The sequence below is a fragment of the Sturnus vulgaris genome, chromosome 9 (assembly GCF_052056855.1).
Source record: "Sturnus vulgaris isolate bStuVul1 chromosome 9, bStuVul1.hap1, whole genome shotgun sequence".
Lineage (NCBI taxonomy): Eukaryota > Metazoa > Chordata > Aves > Passeriformes > Sturnidae > Sturnus > Sturnus vulgaris.
In genome coordinates this window covers 25211259-25228628 of record NC_142251.1, presented here as the reverse complement: position 1 = coordinate 25228628, position 17370 = coordinate 25211259, and the positions used below count along the sequence as shown (strand labels likewise).

General features: G+C 45.0%; 1 protein-coding gene across 2 annotated transcripts in view; it reads right to left on the bottom strand.

Annotated features, from left to right (window-relative positions):
- The window catches only part of PLA2G4A (phospholipase A2 group IVA), a 70544-nt gene that overhangs the window by 47395 nt on the left and 5779 nt on the right, over positions 1-17370 (bottom strand). For both annotated transcript variants that reach the window (XM_088170193.1, XM_014884299.2), the window contains exons 2-4: positions 6622-6724; positions 6332-6464; positions 81-162 (exon numbers count right to left, since the gene is read on the bottom strand). In XM_088170193.1, coding sequence (XP_088026319.1) covers positions 81-162; positions 6332-6364 — 115 coding nt within the window. In that variant the 5' untranslated portion in view covers positions 6365-6464; positions 6622-6724. The remainder of the gene's footprint in view (positions 1-80; positions 163-6331; positions 6465-6621; positions 6725-17370) is intronic.

Genomic DNA, 17370 nt, shown 5'->3' with positions numbered 1-17370 from the left:
ACAGTTAATGAGTCACCATCTCCCCTGCCCATGGCAATAGGCTCATAGAAAAAAGGCAAAATAGAAAGAGAGATACTCACGCATGTCACCAATGGCTCCTTTGGTGACATTTGTGGCTTTCCTTACTGTCACGGTGAATATGTGTGAGTACTGGTGTTCCACCTGAAAGCCAGAGAGTGAGAGGTGATTAAGGTCCAGAACCAAAAAAAAAAAACCAACCCATCTATCAAAATAAGGTTTCATTTTGTCCAAGAAAACAGAGAGAGAAATCAGTCAGTCAACTCATACTGGATAGAGCATCCTAAAGCTGAACTGCACCCTGGAGCTTTACCAAGAGGTACCTGCACTGGGACTGCTGGATTTTCCTGCAGCCACACCTGCTAATCTCAACCAAAAACACTCCCCCTCACCACAGAACCTGCTCCGAGGCATTTAGTCAGGCAGGAACCACTGAGTACAAGGGAAGAATAAAAACAGTCTATTTTACAGCTTGTCTTGGTAATTGCCTTCCCCTCCTTAAAAGAATGGCAGGAATTACTTCAAAGTCTGTGTTCTGGAGCAGATAAATGCACACTGCACACACGAGGGGTAGAGTTAGTGCTGTACCTTCTAGTACACATCAATATTCAGCGTGAAAGCAGCCTCAAGACAATGTAAGGAAGGTGCAAAGCAAGCTGTTAAAACAGTTACCAGCACATTTCATGCGCATTCTGGAGGTTCCCCTTCTTTCAAAGCCCAAACACACAGCAGGAGCTGCCTGCCTAAGAGCAGATGTGTCCTCAACAAATCAGGGAAGTAGGAAAAGGTGTGAAATTAAGAAACAAAAAGTAAAAGCCTTAATAAAAAGAAGTTACCAACTCAGCTGTAGATATGTTGCTTTATCTACATAGTCCTGAGTTTGACCAACCTGCTGGATACCTTTGAGAATCAGAAGTCTGCAGACTGCAGAGCAGCCAACACTGGCTTCACAGGGACACAAAGATTGGGAGGAAACGTGAGGTATTAAAGCCAGGATCAGGTCTCACAATTGTGTATTTTCTATCTTTTCCTAACTACTCACCAGCCTTGTGAAGTACATTAAAATAAACACAGCCTATCAAGTCACTGTGACCACAATCAGGGAGAAGGCCACCATCAGGAAATTCACTGAAATTAATTTAAAATCATAGACAATATCCTTGCTATGGGACATGCTTATTCAGGCTCTGAATAGCTTTCCTGCTCTTTTTTTTTCATCTGGATACTTCCTATTTTTTTTGTTTCCAGAATAGGTTGTTTCAGCCAAGCCTCCTTATTTTGTGGCTACAGCTCACACCCAGAGACCTGAAACAGACTGGGTCCCTCTCATATGAATAAAGAAAAAAATTAATATAAGTTACATACCATTTTCTCAAAAAATAAGGAAAGCCAAAACTAATCTTCCAAAGACAGCAAAATGACTTGTGAGTGCTTCAGTGGCATTTGAGTCAGAACTAATTAAAAAGCACCTCCAGCAATACCAACACAACTCCTGCAGAAGCCTGAGGTATTCAAAGGCACAGCCACATCCCCATGGCAAAGGCTCCAGGAGCAAATGCCCACAGCAATACAGGGGGTGACTTCACTGCAGCCACTGCCTGACCCAGACACCGAGTTTATCAGCTTTAGCTGGCTGTCATCATCCCCACGCTGTGTTGGCTGCTGGAGGGTCCGGCCAGGACTCTGCCTGGCTCTGGAATTTTCCCCTGGCAGCCACAGGAGTTATCTGGAACCATGTGAGAAGGCGGGGCAAAATGTGGCAATGCCAGCTGTGGTGCACTAAAACTGTAATGGCACAGCAAGTGGTTCAGCAACACAGGAGAAGGGGAATTCAGACTCTTCCTGATACTCCCAGTAGGATGTTGCTCACCTTGAAAGCATCAGACCCAGCAGAGAGGGTTCAGCTGTGGGAACCCAGAGTTCCTAAGGAGCAACACCTATTTAACAGTCTTCCATGGGCTGACATGAAGACATCCCAGTGACTGAGTGACATCCATCACCTTCTGCACTGCAGCTTCCACGATGGATAAACGGAAGGAGGATGTGACACCTCCCTGAACAAATTTATGCTTCTGACACAGGGCAAAAAGAAGTCCAGAGTTTTCCTCCACAGTGGGGTAAATGGGGATTTTCGTGGGTAACTGGGAAGGGCTGGGAACACAGCTATGTGAAGCCACCCCAGGCTCTGTCATTTACCCTGCCCCAAGAACTTTTACAAGCTCAGTGTGACTCTCCAGAAATCACCAGCTCTCGCTGCCCCGTTTTCAGTTTGCTGTCTGAAAATGCTCAAAGCTGCTTTATTATCTCCCAAGTATATCAGATTGATGAAGTTGGTTTCACAACTGGCCTCAAGTTTCTTCATACAGACTGAAGCATTTCCTTTGTCATATCCAACCTTGTAATTAAAAGAAACAGCCCAAAGTACAAACACACCACCCTCCTCCTTTTTCTCAGCTGTCAAGAAAGAGCTTGTCCTCGCTGGAGACCACAAATCAGAGATCACTGAGCATTTAACAGTGAAGAGGAGTTATAATTAAGTGACAAGGATGGGACATGGGTGTGCTGGGTTTAGTTCTCAGCTGATAGGTGAAATTCATGTGCAATTCTCATGTCCCACAGCTCTGACTGGAAAAAGGGGATACTACACAATACCACCTGACAACAAGCACTCTGTAATTCGCTTGCACCTCCCATATGCCTAAATTCATATGCCTACCATCAAAGCAAGACCAAGCTACCACTTACCAGTCTGCTCTCTTCCCAGCAGCACAGAGATCACCACTATTTCTATTGTAAGTTGATAACTGTTTTACTAATGCCTTCACAAAAATTGCTTTTTATTGACTTAAGCAGCAAATCCCATCATTCCAGCTCTTGTACTGCCAGGAAAATTAAGTCTGGTTTAAGACTGAGATCCTCTGAAAGGCATGTGAGAACACAGAGGCCTGGCAAAAGAAAAGCAGTGTCTTCTTTCCTTGTGCCTCACCCAAAACAATACACTGAGGATTACAGTTATACACAGTTATTAATGTCTGGCCATAGTCATACACTTGGAGGAAATTTGCCACTACTGAAATAAACTATCTCCCTCTTAATAAAAAAAAAATAAATACACAGATACACACAGGAAATTCAAAAGCCTGGATCTCTTCTTATACCAAAATAAATGTTTTTCATGCAAATTAAGTGCAAGTGGAAATTAGGGCAATTTTCCACTTAAGGTCCAGTTTCTAAGGAGATCAAAAGGCCTAAATGTCCATATTTCAGAAGCATTTTTTACTTAGTTTTTCAGGAGTTCTGAAGAAGGCCCCTGAAAACACAATGAGAAATGTATTGACTCTGAATGCCTTTACAAATCCAGCCCTTGCTAGTTTAGATGACTAAGCTGCATTTTCTCAAGTGACTTATGTTCACCTTAAGTCTTGATAAAAATCTGTACAAATTCCTCAAGTACTTCTGAAAAACAGATGATGGTAAATAATCACTTAAACGTTGCAACACTGAGAGGAGCAACATCTACATTCCTTTAAAAATCTAGGACAGGTTACAAATTTCAAAAGCTCACGATTAACTCCAGTGCAAGGTGTCCCTTCCCATGGCAGTGAGGTGGGATGGGCTTTAAGGTCCCATCCAACTCAATCCATTGTGGCACTCTATGGATTAAAAAAACTCAAATACACTGCTCAAAGTGACCTTGCTTTACACATGTGTTTCATTTCACTTTCTCCACAAATTTAGAGAAGAAAGGAAAAAACAAAAAGTTTTCACCCTGCGCTGTCTGCATATGGGTTTTCTGAGTTATGGAAACTCAGGTGGACAATGTTCACTGTTCAATCCACAAGGCTTTCCATGACTGCACAGCTATGGTTCAGCATCTTCTGTTTTCACACCTTAGCTCTCCCTGCCCCCTTTGTTCCTCTCTCACCTTTGAGTGCTTTCCTTCCCCTCAGTAAAATTTCCCAAGTTATCTGCTTTTCTCTTTCTTAGATGCCCCTGCATTTGTGAGCACAGAAGCACCACTCCCGTCTCACCAGGGCTTGGGACACAGCCCCACCATCTCCCGGAGCCCGTTTTGCCTGCCACCCTTCCGGACGTGCCCAGAAAGGCAGGGATTTGCATGTGCTCAATGTCACATTTGTCATATTCCAGAATGCTGAGTCAGGGACGAGAGCTCCACCAGGACACTGCCGTTCTGGGTGCAGGCAATCAGCAAGGTCTGGCACGGGCAGAATGCACAAGTATTAAATGGCTTTACTTCCTTCATGTTAAGGCCACTTGAGCTAACAATGGGGCTGGACAAATGAAAATATTTGCCTGTTTAGTTAAGTAATTGATTTTCATGCAGTCCATGCTCTTCTTTCACAGGGTATCACAATTAAGACAAACTTTTGTGCCCACACACAAATTTTATCTTGAAGTGCTTTTTTCCATTGTTATAATGTTTACCCTCCATATCAAAGTAAATGAAGTTGTATTACACACTTTAATTCTTTGCATTTTTTGAATAGTAAGTTCTGTCTGCACCTGTGGCAGCTTTCTGAACACCTTAATTTATACCTCAGAGTCGTTCATAAAACGCAAAAAAAAAGATCAGAAAACACACAATAGTCAGCACAAGGACTTGTGGAAAATGCAGAATTCTTTTGAGTAATTTAATGCCGAATATCATTTAAATCCAAGATTTTGGCATTGATGTGAGCCTGCTATCCATGACTGTTCAACATCTCAATAAAACTTTCCACGGGATTTCAGTTTTCAAATTAAAAAACTTCCAGGATTTCCATTCACTTTCCAAGCAACTAAAGGATCAGCTCTTGCATGAACGGTGTTGATTCTGGAATTAGCAACATTCCCAGAGCAAAAGGTCAGCATTCCCAGGGAACTCTAACTACATGTACTATACACACTTTTTTATTCATTATATTGTATCTGTAGGACAGCTCCATTTTGTTGACTATTGGTATCAAAAAGTCATTTTAAGTAAGTGATTTAATAAAATATAACTGAGTGCCCCAGAGACCCCTCCCAAAAAGGTACAGATCATTCCAAGCAATCCATCCAGGAGAGGGCACTGATGCTGAAAGGAATTAAGGCAATATTGTTTTAACACAGACATCACCCTGAGGTTTGTCCTCCCTCCCAGCAGTTCAGAGGACTGGGGAGGGAGCAAGAGCTGGTTTGACATCTGCTGACTGTACACTGGTGTGGAGGATGTGAGTGCATGGGGAACAAACCACAGGGTTGATAAGAGATCACTTCTAGGAAGCACAGGGAGTATTTTTAGCCATGTAAAAGTAAAATACTGTGACAAGTGTGTGGCAGCTATCTCTGGGGACACCTGACTGTTGCTGTTACGAGAAGCCCCTGATAGGAACACGCCCAGTGTGGCTCCAGATTTCGGCTTGGGCAGGAATTGCCATTCCAGTGTTTGCTTTGGAAACTCCCTTCCAGCACAGCTGCATTCAGAGGCTGCTGAGCCACAAAGGGCAGTTCTGCTCCCATCTCCCTCCTCCTTCCCTTGCTCCAACTTCTACAATTCCATGGGCTGAGCCCACCCTCCCCTTTGGCCAACTCCAACAGCACAGAATGGATTTTCTAACCCTTCCATGGAATCCCAGAATGGTTTGGGTTGGAAGGGACCTTAAAGCCCATCCAGTGCCACCTCCTGCCATAGGCAGGCACACATCCCACTAGCCCAGGCTGCTTCAAGCTTCTTCCAGCCCAGCCTTGGACACTTCCAGGGATCCAGGGGCAGTCACAGTTTCTTTGGACACCCCGTGCCAGGGCCTTACTACCCTCACAGGGAAGGATTTCTCCCTAAGAATTGTCTTTTTTTGTATTGAACTGGTTTTTTTCTCATTCAGCAGGACTGACTGGCTCACTGCCATCCCAAGGGTGTGATAGCTGGGACAAGGATGCAGCAGGAACACTGGGATAAAGCAGGAGGAAGGCAGCAGGGGTACAGTGTGCTGCTGAGTGGCACAGATCACCTCACTCAGAGCGTGCACGATATATTTTGAGGATTCTCTTTGAACCAACATTAGTGATATACACCAGTTTCAGATCTAAATATCCCAAATTGTCTACTTATTCCTCCACTCATACTAACGAAAAGGAAAAGAGTACAACACCCCCTCCCCCCCAAAACTGCACTGTAAAGAAGAAAGCTAGACACACCTACCATTTCTTGAAGGAAACAGTAACAACTCCAATTTTATGTGCTTATTTAGAGTAACTTAGAGCAGGGAAGTCATTATACAAGACAGTGTATATCAGAGAAGATGGTATATATATAAGATTCAGTGCTACTTACCACAATGTGTTGGTAAGGATCTATGATAGACATTTTTGCCTTAGTTTATTTAAGGCAACTGCCAAGTATCTATTTCAATCCCACACAGGAGAAGCTTCCCCTTGTCTCAGAGCGGAGTTCAGTATGAAAGGTCCTTTAATAAATAAAAAAGAAGATAAAATTAATCTGTTCCTTTTAAACTGTATTTTACAGAGCAAGTAAGTTCCTACTCTTTAGGAAGGTTTCCACAATTCATTTTTTTTTAATCAAGAACTTAATTTCACATAAGCTATGGAGATACAGGTATTTACCTGCCTTAGCTGGAGAAATTTCTTGCGCTTATTTCCTCTACCTCAGGGTAAGAGCAGGACTCAAGTATCTTAAATTCCAATCATCCCAGTGCTTCTAGCAGCTCTACAGATAAACAAATGAAGAGAGGAATTATATTTATCCCATAAATATATTGTAGTATTTATGCTTCCACGCATTACAATCCTACTTATGATTGTGAGCTCTGCAGAAGCAGCAATACTGCCCTCTGTAAATCCAGGAAGGGAATTCCAGCTGCTGGAGCTGTATGTAACCTCCCAGCCAACCACAGCTGTCTAGAGATGTTCTAAAGGCTTGGAGGTGCAAACTGCAAACCAGGATTTCATGGCTCTTCAACAGGCTCTCCACAGGCCACTGCTTTTTGAGCACTCTGTGAAGATCAGGGGACATCAGAGGCCTTCAAAGTAACAGAGGTTATTCCTTTCTGCATCTCTAAAAAACCCTGGGAACTGCTGGACAGGATGAGTTCTCAGATCCAACAAAAATGTCAAAGTGAAAAGAAGTGAAGCACCATGTGAGGTTTGATTTCAAGGGAATGATTCTTAATGCTAACTCTGAAACGGCAGGATAAGCCCTAAATGATGATTTATGTCGCTTCCAAACCTTTGCTCTTGAGCAACAACACGAAGGCATGACAATAAAAATTTAGTTTCATTATGATCACTAGGACATTACAATGTCCTTTCTTTAATCACTGAATCACTAAGGCTGGATAAGCCCTCCAACATCATCACATCCAACCACTAATCCAGCACTGACAGGTCCATCACTGAAGCATGTCCCAAAGCACCATATCCCACACGTTTTCTGTCCCAGAGACAGCAACCCCATCACGTCCCTGGTCACGCCTGACCACCCCTTCCTGCCAGTCCTAACAATAGTTTGAGGCTAGGAATCACCCTGGGTTTATTTATTCATTTTTATCTGAGGAAGTCTGAATAAGAAAGACTTCAGCATTGGAGAATCATAGTAAACTTGCCCAGTGATATAATTTCTGGAGGAACTGCTGCCATCCTGGAAGGCAGTGCAGGAAAGGGAAGAGCACGAGCTACTCAATCACATAACAGAGAGGAAATTGGTAAAACCAGAAAATACTCATTTCCCCTAAGTGCACAGCCAACTACCACGCTCACTTTGAGAGGATACACAAAACCAAGCCAAGGATAACTGCTCTGTCTGGGGAAATAAGAGAATAGGTTAGACCCAGGACGGAAAGCCTGGTTCGAGTTAATGTACTGCATCCGAAAGGCAGAGTTCCAGCTCCCCAGATGATCCCTTAACTGGTTCAGACATGAGATCATGCTCTCTCTCCTTATAATCCCCCACCTCATTTCAACATCTGCAGGAAGCACGCTCGTGGTGCTGCAGACAAAAGCCTCTTTGGCTACGGGGCCAGGAGGAGTCCCCAAGCGCCATCTGCCCTCCATGCTGGATGAGGCAAGGATCATGCAGACAGACAAAAATGCAACCACGTCATCAACAACTGCATCCCAACAGCTGTGCAGAGGGCAGGCCACGGGCAGGGCTCTCAGCAGGGACAGCAGGGCCACGGGGCGAGGAGACCTCACACACAAAGCCTGGGATCCCGGCTTCCCGCACGGCTCCAACCACCGGCACGGTATATCCCAGCCCTGCCCATGCCCTATGGGAGCTCCTGGCTTGCTGTGCTCATCAGAGTCTCTCAGGATGTGATAAACACAGGCAGGTACCCAAGCACAGGCCCCAGTGCCATTTCAGGGGCCCAGGGCTGGCAGAGGGACAGCTATCCATGCTCTTCCCAGAGCCAGCGAGACATCTCAAGAGAAAGCAGACGTTTAACTGACTTGAACGCTTAATCCCTTACAGTGGATTTAATTCAAATCAGTTAATTACACCACACCCTCTGGAAGCTCACACTGCATTACCCATGGAGTTTGGGTAAAGCACACTAAGAGATTTCTAGATCTAAAAATTGTAATGTGGTAGAGAAGCCAAATACAGCCCTACCAGGAAATCCTGATTACGCTCATCAAGAGCCATGAAGAAAGTCTTGAAGAATGTTTACTGCAAACATCTGCAGCAAACAGAGCTGTGATCCCAAAATTATCTTGCTTAACACTTCCTCAACACACAGTCCCTCCCACACAGCCTAGTGGAAAAGCCTTCATGGCATCACAGAATGTCCTGAGTGGGATGGAACCCCCAAGGACCATCCAGTCTGACCCCTGTCTCTGCCCTGACACCCCAGCAGTCCCACCCTGTGCATCCCTGAGAGCATTGTCCAAATGCTCCTGGAGCTCTGGCAGCCTTGGGGCTGTGCCACTGGGGAGCTTAGTCAGTGCCCTAGCATCTTCTGGGGGAAGAACCTTTTCCTGGTATCCAGGAAAGCCCTTCTCAGCTCCAGCCATTCCCTGGGTCCTGTCCCTGGTCACAGGGAGCAGAGATTGGAGCTGCAGCCCCCGGTGAGCTCTGCCCTCAGCCTCCTCTTCCCCAGGCTGATCATAACTAACTCAGGGCTGTACCACAAGCACATACAAAATCCTGCTCTTAAGCTGGAGTTGGTGAGCCCTGCCCTTGGCAAACGCAGGGGAAGCAGTGCCTCTAAGCACATCTTCAAGGACACTCTGATATTACCAACACAGATTGTTTTGTTTCCCTGGTGGTATCACACCATCTCTGACTGTGCTATTGCCAGGGTTGACAGCATTCCTTCCTAAAGGAAAAGCACCTCACAGGCAGCACCACTAACACTGACTAAGCTGGCCAGACTGTTTAACTGTCTATTATAGTAATCGAAGAAGACATTAAGTTAACTGCAGAACTGAGGGTTATGTGGAGACCTTCCAGCAGCCTTTCAGGATGTCAAAGAGCCCAAAAGGAAGCCAGAGAGGGACTCTGCATCAGGAATTGTAGTGACGTGACAATGGGGAATGGCTTCAAACTGACAGAAGGAAAATTTAGGTTCGACATACAGAAGATATTTTTCCCTGTGAGGGTGGTGGGGCTCTGGCACAGGGTGCCCAGAGAAACTGTGGCTGCCCCCTGGATCCCTTTAAGTATCCAAGGCCAGGATGGACAGGGCTTGGAGCAATCTGGGAAAGTATCCCTGCCCAGGGCAGGAGGCAGCACTGGATGGGCATTAAGGTCCCTTCCAACCCAAATCATTCCACTACCCTCTGCTTCTCATTGTTTTATTGGTCAGTGTCCAAGTTTACAAATTAAGACAGCAAATAGGCCACAGTTTAGCCTGGCCCTGTCATGGAGAGCCAGCCTTTCCCTTTCTCCAAGTGCCATAAATCTCAGCCTTGTCATGGAGAGCCAGCCTTTCCCTAAGTGCCTAAATCTCACTTTCACCCAAAAGTGAACTCTACTTCTGTCAGGACAAGGGTGTTTCATTGCTGGGCACAGTTTCAGACACCATCAGTGGATAGCTGGATCACTCCTTGAGTCAAGAGTCCTCTGTGATCTCAGCTCGTACTCACTTGAGGTGACAGACTTAAGTGGAGAAGGGATTATTGTCCTGGAAGACCAATTATAACAGAGTAACTCACAAAAAGAAGCTACACACGCACACATATACACAGATAGAGATTATTACAGGAACATTTTCATTCTCAGTACATTCCTACAGATAACTCAGTTGTACAGGATATGCCACAAGATAAGAATAATGAGATTTTTCCCATGCTGAGCACAAGCTTACTCCAGAGTTAGTCTCACCGACTGGAAAAGCTCCGAAAATGAGTAAACACAGCACAATATAAATATCATCACCAGAAGACATCCTCACGAGTGTAAGAAAAATCATTAGAGGGAGTTGTTTATATCAAGCTGTCCAATTCTTTTTCAAAAATCAAAGACTCAAACAGTTTTAAAATAAAAAGTGTGACTCACCAGCACAGTCATTAACTTTCAATCTATTAGGAAAAGAACAGAGGTAGAGAATAAGCTAAGTAATGACTCAAGCTTTTTGTATGAATGTCACCCTCCATTTCTATCAAATCAGATTACAGCATTTTATTTGGTTAGATTGATCCTGTGATTGTATAACAGAAATAACAAATACTCTGTTTCTACATGACTTTGCCTAGCATCCTGGAAAATCACTGTAATGTTATTTCTTAATTTAGGGCTTCCTACACAAGGAGGAAGGATTACCTCTGACTCCATGTAGAGCACTCATCACTCCCACCACAAATGGGAAAGTAGATGGTCTGCTGGATGTGCCAAGTACACCCATGGGCCACAGCCAAAGGGATGAGGGGCAACAAGGACAAGTGCTGAGTCCTGGCCTTGGGTCACCCCAGCCCCCTGCAGCTCCAGGCTGAAAAGTTGCTGGAAAGCTGGAAGAGGCCTTGAGGGTGTTGGGGACAGAACTTAAAAATGAGCCCAGGTGTGCCCAGGTAGACCAGAGGCAATGGCCCCTGGGCTGTGGCAGCCCTGGTGTGGCCACAGGCCCCGGGCAGTGGCTGTGCCCTGGGCTGGCACTGCTGAGGGACCTTGAGTGCTGTGTCCAGTTCTGGGACCTCATGGCCAGAGAGACCTGGAGGGGCTGGAGAGTGTCCAGGGAAAGGAACAGAGCTGGGAAAGGGGCTGGAGCACCAGGAGAGGCTGAGGGAGCTGGAAAGGGGCTCAGCCTGGAGAAAAGGAGGCTCAGGGGGGACCTTGTGGCTCTCTGTAACTCTGACAGGAGGGGACAGCCAGGAGGGTCAGGCTCTGCTCCCAGGGAACAGGGACAGGAGGAGAGGGAATGGCCTCAAGGAGTGAGGCTGGACATCAGGAGGAACTTCTTCATGGAAAATGTCAGACATTGGAATAGACTGAGTCCCCATCCCTGGAGGTGTCCAAGGAAGTGCTCTGGGCTGGTGACAAGGTGGGGATTGGTCACAGGCTTTTTCCAACCCCAATGATTCTGTAGTTCTAGGACTGCTTTCCCCATGCTTTGCTATGGAAGCATGGGTGGGAGGAAGGATTCCGAGCAGAAGGACAAAAAGTACAACCTTTATGCCACATTTTTGGAGGACACTGTGGGGTGAAGCTTGTCAAGGAAGTTGACACAGCATAGCTAGACAGGAGATTTTTAGTTGTGACTTCCTGCTATAGAGGAGGTAATAGACGAAAAGATTGTGAATCTTTTTTTAAAGATAACTTGTCGGCCTATAAGCAATTAGTGAAAGTACAGGTGACACAGCAACAGTGGAAGGAGGGCTGTAAACACTCTAGCAGGGCTTAAACTCTGGAGAAGTCCCAACAATCACCACTAGTGTAAAGTTTTACCTCTTCTAGTGCTGAAGGCAACTTTAGAGGCCAGAAGTGAAGAAGACAGGAGTTACAAAATTATCAGGCCACAGACACACTCCATGTTACAGGAGGCAAGGCTTGGTGAGTCAGACGCGGTCCTTTAATAAACCTGAATGAGGCTGGATTCGAAACATCCTCCCTATGCTACATTCTGGAAGGAATGGCCTCCCCAACAGGAATATTCAAGAGGCTGGAAGAATCTCTGCCTGAATACCCACACCTGTGTCACGTTGGCTATGGAATTTCCCTGGAGTGAAAACCCAGACAAGTGCTGTAGTTTCCCCATAGACAGCATCTGCAGGTCTGAGGAAGAGGCAACTGATTCAGGGCACAACAGTTTATGCTACAATTATCCTGCTTACGCAAAGGAGACTTAACAAGAACCACTCACTGCAACAGCCTGTGAGGTTATGAGAAAAACCCATGTCACCATATGTGAACTCACTATATGGTTAACCCCACGGAAGGATTTCAAAGTGGAACTTTGAGTAAATTCGAAGTAAGGAGCTCATTTATTCAAGGAACGAAAAGACCTCCTTGAGTTAATACCTTTAAATAACTGCTCTTCAATATCCTATTTCACTTCAATTGAAATTGCACTAAAAATAAAAAACAGCCTTGTGAGGAAACAAAGTCCGCTGAGAGATGCCAAGAACACTCTTTAAAAATGGCAACAATGACTATCCCTTGCTACAGAAATCAAAGCCACAAGACAGAGAGTTTAGATTGCAGAGTCTCAAAACTGGTCAAAAAACCTCAGGCAGCAGACCAGTAATCCCCACTGCGTGGGTCAGGCTATTGTGGGAAGCAGCTCACTTGTTTTCCAGCAAGAAAGCCAAAAAATAAAGAGGAACATGAAAAATCTGATGGGAGTTCCATGAAAAAGAATTATTAGGATATAGATCTAAAACAATTAGAATGCACTACTCAAGTCCACCTATTATTTGTGTCATTTCAAGATCATCTCTGCAGATAATTTACTATGGGCACAGTGCAATTAGGAAAAGCAGATGGAAAGATGCCCAACATTTCTATACCGTAGGAATTTGGAACCTAGTTATTCCACAAATAAACCTGCCATCATATAATCCTGGAATGATGTGGGCTGGAAGGGACCTTGAAGCTCATCCAGTGCCACTCCTTGCCATGGGCAGGGACACCTCCCACTATCCCAGGTTGCTCCAAGCCCCATCCAACCTGGCCTTGGACACTTTCAGGGATGTTTGACAGTTATTTGTTTAAGAGTATTTTCACTTTTGGAAGCCCAGCTTAAGGCTCACTTTTGAATTTTGAGATATTTGGTGCCCCAAGTACCCAGAGCCAGGCTCTCTGAAATGGAAAAACTCATTGCCAGTGGCAGCTTCCAAAGTCTTGCCAGGAATGCAAACACTTATGCAAGAACTCCTAAAATTAAATGATAGACATCTCAACTGCAACACCTGACTGGGCAGAGCTTTTTGTTGACTATATTCCTTTAAAGTTCATGTGAAGGGGGAGAAGGAAGGAAAAAAACTTCTCCTGCATTTCTTTTTTACCTGGAGCACTGGCAAAACTTTCCACTTGCTCTGCTGTGCTGTGGTCAAGAGCTGCTTCCTGCCAAAACCTCAGAATCCCCCTTCCAGAAACCTCACTGGTACCGTGGAAAGAACTGTTGCCGCATGATTTAGAGCCCTGGAATCAGCCTCCAAAAATCTCATTCCAAATCCATCCCTGTCCCTTGGGGACAGCATCAAGCTCAGCCAACTTCTAAGTATTTCTGGGCCAACATCTTTTAAAGATTCTATTAAAATCATGAGGGTTTCGCTCTTACATATCTTTAACTTATCCACACCTTCATTCCCCTTCTTTTGCTTCCCTGCTGTAAAGTAGGAATGGTTTAAAAACAAAACCTCTAGGGAAAGCATTCGAATAAGCTTTTATTTAAGTATTTATGGGGTTTTGGGGGAAGAATCCAACATGCAAAGGTGCCTGATGCATTCAGGCTTCAACTGCTGCTGACCGTCCTGCACTACAGTTATGCAGCGGTTTCACACAAAAACCCAACAAAAACAGCTAAAAATGGAACAAGCTGGTAAAATTTAACAGCAGGCTTCTGGTTAGATAATGCATGTAAAATAAATTTAGCTGAACTAAGGTCAATATTTCCTTTGAATATCTTTTTCATTCTTTTTCAGTTCAATTGGTATCAGTCCTGGGGATTTCCTGGCATTTTGGCACAGGCTGTAACCCCAGTGGGGCTGCTGGCACTGCCAGGCTGGAGGAAGGGCTGCACGCACAAGGTGTGTTTTGTCATCTCCCACTCGTCATGTCTGCACACTGTGACTCAACTTTCTGGTTTTGGGTTCCTCACTCCAAACATGAGCTCTGGTCACCGTCTACAGCCAAGGGGACAATTGTGCAGCACTTCCTTTGGTCTCTACGGTCATAGTACTTAAAGCATGACAAAGTTGGAGTGACTCAAAAAAATCTGTCTGGACTTTCTAGTAAAAGTAGTCATGAACAAACTTCTGACGCTGACATTTTTCAGCCTCTTTAAATGCTGAGAGTAAAATTTACATGGAAATATTTCATGGGTATTGACAAACTGGAGCCTGAGTAAGTAACATAAATATATGTTTTACACACAGACACAGAGTCAACCATAGACGTGTCCAACACATATTATATTTTTGAGAGGAGAGATTAAGTACTTCCACAACAGTGATCTTTGTCTTGTATCCAACCCTTAGCTGCTGAGCAAAGCCAGACCTGGAGCAAACCCACCTGGCTCCACACTGCCAAGCCTCTGGCCAAGCAGACCTTCAGCCCTGGATCTGAGCTGTTCAACACAATGTCAGACTGGTCTGGGTTGGGATGGGCCTTAAAGGAGGGAAATGATGCCTTGGGTTTTAGCTTTTATATTTTTCAGATTCTTTGCTGCTTGGCGTGTAACTCTGAAACTTCATATTAGGTGTTAGTAAGTTCTCTTCACAGGGTAGTTAGACAAAACAATTCCTTCCCAGCTGGAGAATCAAGGACAACCTGTGCCCAAAAAGCACAAACAATGGCTAAGGGAAGGGGACAAGCCAGGGGGCTGAGACTTCATGGCCTGGGGCTGTGTTTGGATAATTGACTCATATATGCAGATGAACCAAAACTTATAAAGGTGTAAAAACTCGTGACCAGGATCCATCTTGGATTTGATTTGGGTACAGCCCTGGCCGGTGTACCTTGCACTGCCCAAGGTGTATCCTTTCAATAAATACCTATTTTATTCCTTTTGCTCTGCCTAGTCTCTGTTCCAGGTCAGCCTTTCCAGGCACCACCATCTCATTCCACAGGGAAGCCACTTGCTATCCCAGGTTTTTCCAAGCCCCATCCACGCTGGTCTCGGACATTTCCAGGGATGGGGCAGCCACAACCTCTCAGGATCAAGCAGCTCCTGAGCTGCCAGCTTTGTGTTTGAAGGCAACCTCATTTGGCAGAGCGTATGCACAGGAGTTTTGATTTTCTCCACGAGACTGGTCTGGTCTCTCCTCACCCTCCTGTCGTGTTGGAGAGGGCAGGCAGGGACACGTTCCTGACCAAACTGGGAGCGGGGCCTCTCTGCCCCTGCCTGAGTGCTTCCCCTTCCTGTGCCATGGCTCTCACAACTTCCCCAAGTTCTCTGCTCCCTGGGCACCTCTGCCAGCCCTGCCCCTGCTCTTTCTCCGAGGACTTCAGTTTTCTGCCCCACAATTTCAGTCGGATTCAGAGTGCCGACAGTGAAAACTGCTGTGGCACAAGCTACAGTGCCACTCCTGTGAATTAGGAAGAAAGCTTTGCATTAGGTGCCACTTCATTTTTAGATAACTCTTAACCACACAGACACACAGTCAAGCCCTGAGAGGATGAAGGGAAGGACTGAAGTCACTACAAATGAATGCCCAACCAAGGTTTGAGAGAAGAGATTAAAACTGAAAATAACATTTTTATACAATTCTTGGAAAATTTTCCCTATCATAAGCAAAAAAAAAAATAAAATTCTCTTTGCTGTTACATGATTCTAGCAGTACCAGGAAGTTAAATCCATCAGTGGTTACACAAAGCACAAAAAATCCACAGAAGAAACAAAACCCATAAAAATACAGCAACTTAAACATGGCTTTCAGGAGTGTAATAGTACAATAACTCAGTCACTAAGGAGCCACAAACAATGACTTCAAAAGTAAAAGGACAGCAATCAAAGGGAGGAAGAAACCCCAAATTTACATATCCCCTTGTTAAAAGAGCTTTGCAAAATCTGGGACACAAGGGGGACTTTCATACTCCTCTCTGTGGCACAGAGGATTGGTTCAGGAAACTTAAATGAACTATGACTACCCTCTTACCAAACTACCTAAACTTCTAATTTAACGATTTCTTAAGACACTGACGGCTTACTACCTCCCTTGCCAACTCAAACTCTCTCTCAGCATATTAAACACCCATGGATGTGCTGGCTCTGTGGTGAAAGGGAAATGACTTGACACGTTACAGGGCAGAGATTACTTAGTGCAGGTGTTCAAGCACCTTTCAAGACTTTTTATAAAGAAAAGGTCAATTTGTCAAAGCACAAAGTTGTCAGAAGAGAACTACATCAGTTTAAACAAAAGTCTTTGGGGGAGAGTTTAACCTCACTTATACTCAAAACAGCACTTAAATGAAAACTAAGTGGCCACTAAGTGGTCAGGAGGAGAGGCCACTCTTAGCTGGGGGAGAACAATCTCGCCCTGCCCACACCATTCCTTGCAGATGGTGATTTTGATTCAGATTTGACTTCATGCCTCAGAAGAAGCTATTTCATTTCACAGAATCCTAGAAGGTTTGAAGTGACCTTAAAGCCCTGTGTCATGGGCAGGGACATCTTCCACTATCCCAGGTGGCTCCAAGCTCTGTTCACCCTGGCCTTGGACACTCCCAGGGATCCAGGGGCAGCCACAGCTTCCCTGGGCACCCTGTGCCTGGGCCTTCCCACCCTCACAGGGAAGGAGTTCTTCCTAATATCCAATATAACTTTCTCTTTGTTTAAAAAAAAATTAGCCTGTATTCTCCAGGCCACAGGGGAGTTGAAGAGCTCACTGAATAGCACACTGCATTAATGAATTTGGGATTCTTGGAAAAGGGAATTTAAGTATAAAAAGAAAAATAACACTTGGAAGCATGTCCCAGCTGAATGTAATCACTCATCGAGAAAGCCTGTGTGGACATGTGCTATTCCAAATAGAAAATGCCAGAGAAATGCAAGATGTTGGCAGGCTTTGCTATTAGCAAAGAACTGGTTCTCGTTATCATCAGCACAGGCTTCACAGCAGCTCCCTATGGCAACCCTACAGTGCCTGGGAAAAGCAGGGAGTCTGAGAGTATCATCACTGAAACACACACCCATAAAAATACTCTGATTTAGGGAAAAGCCAGGACCTGCTTCCCAGCACCCTCCTCTTAGATGCTGT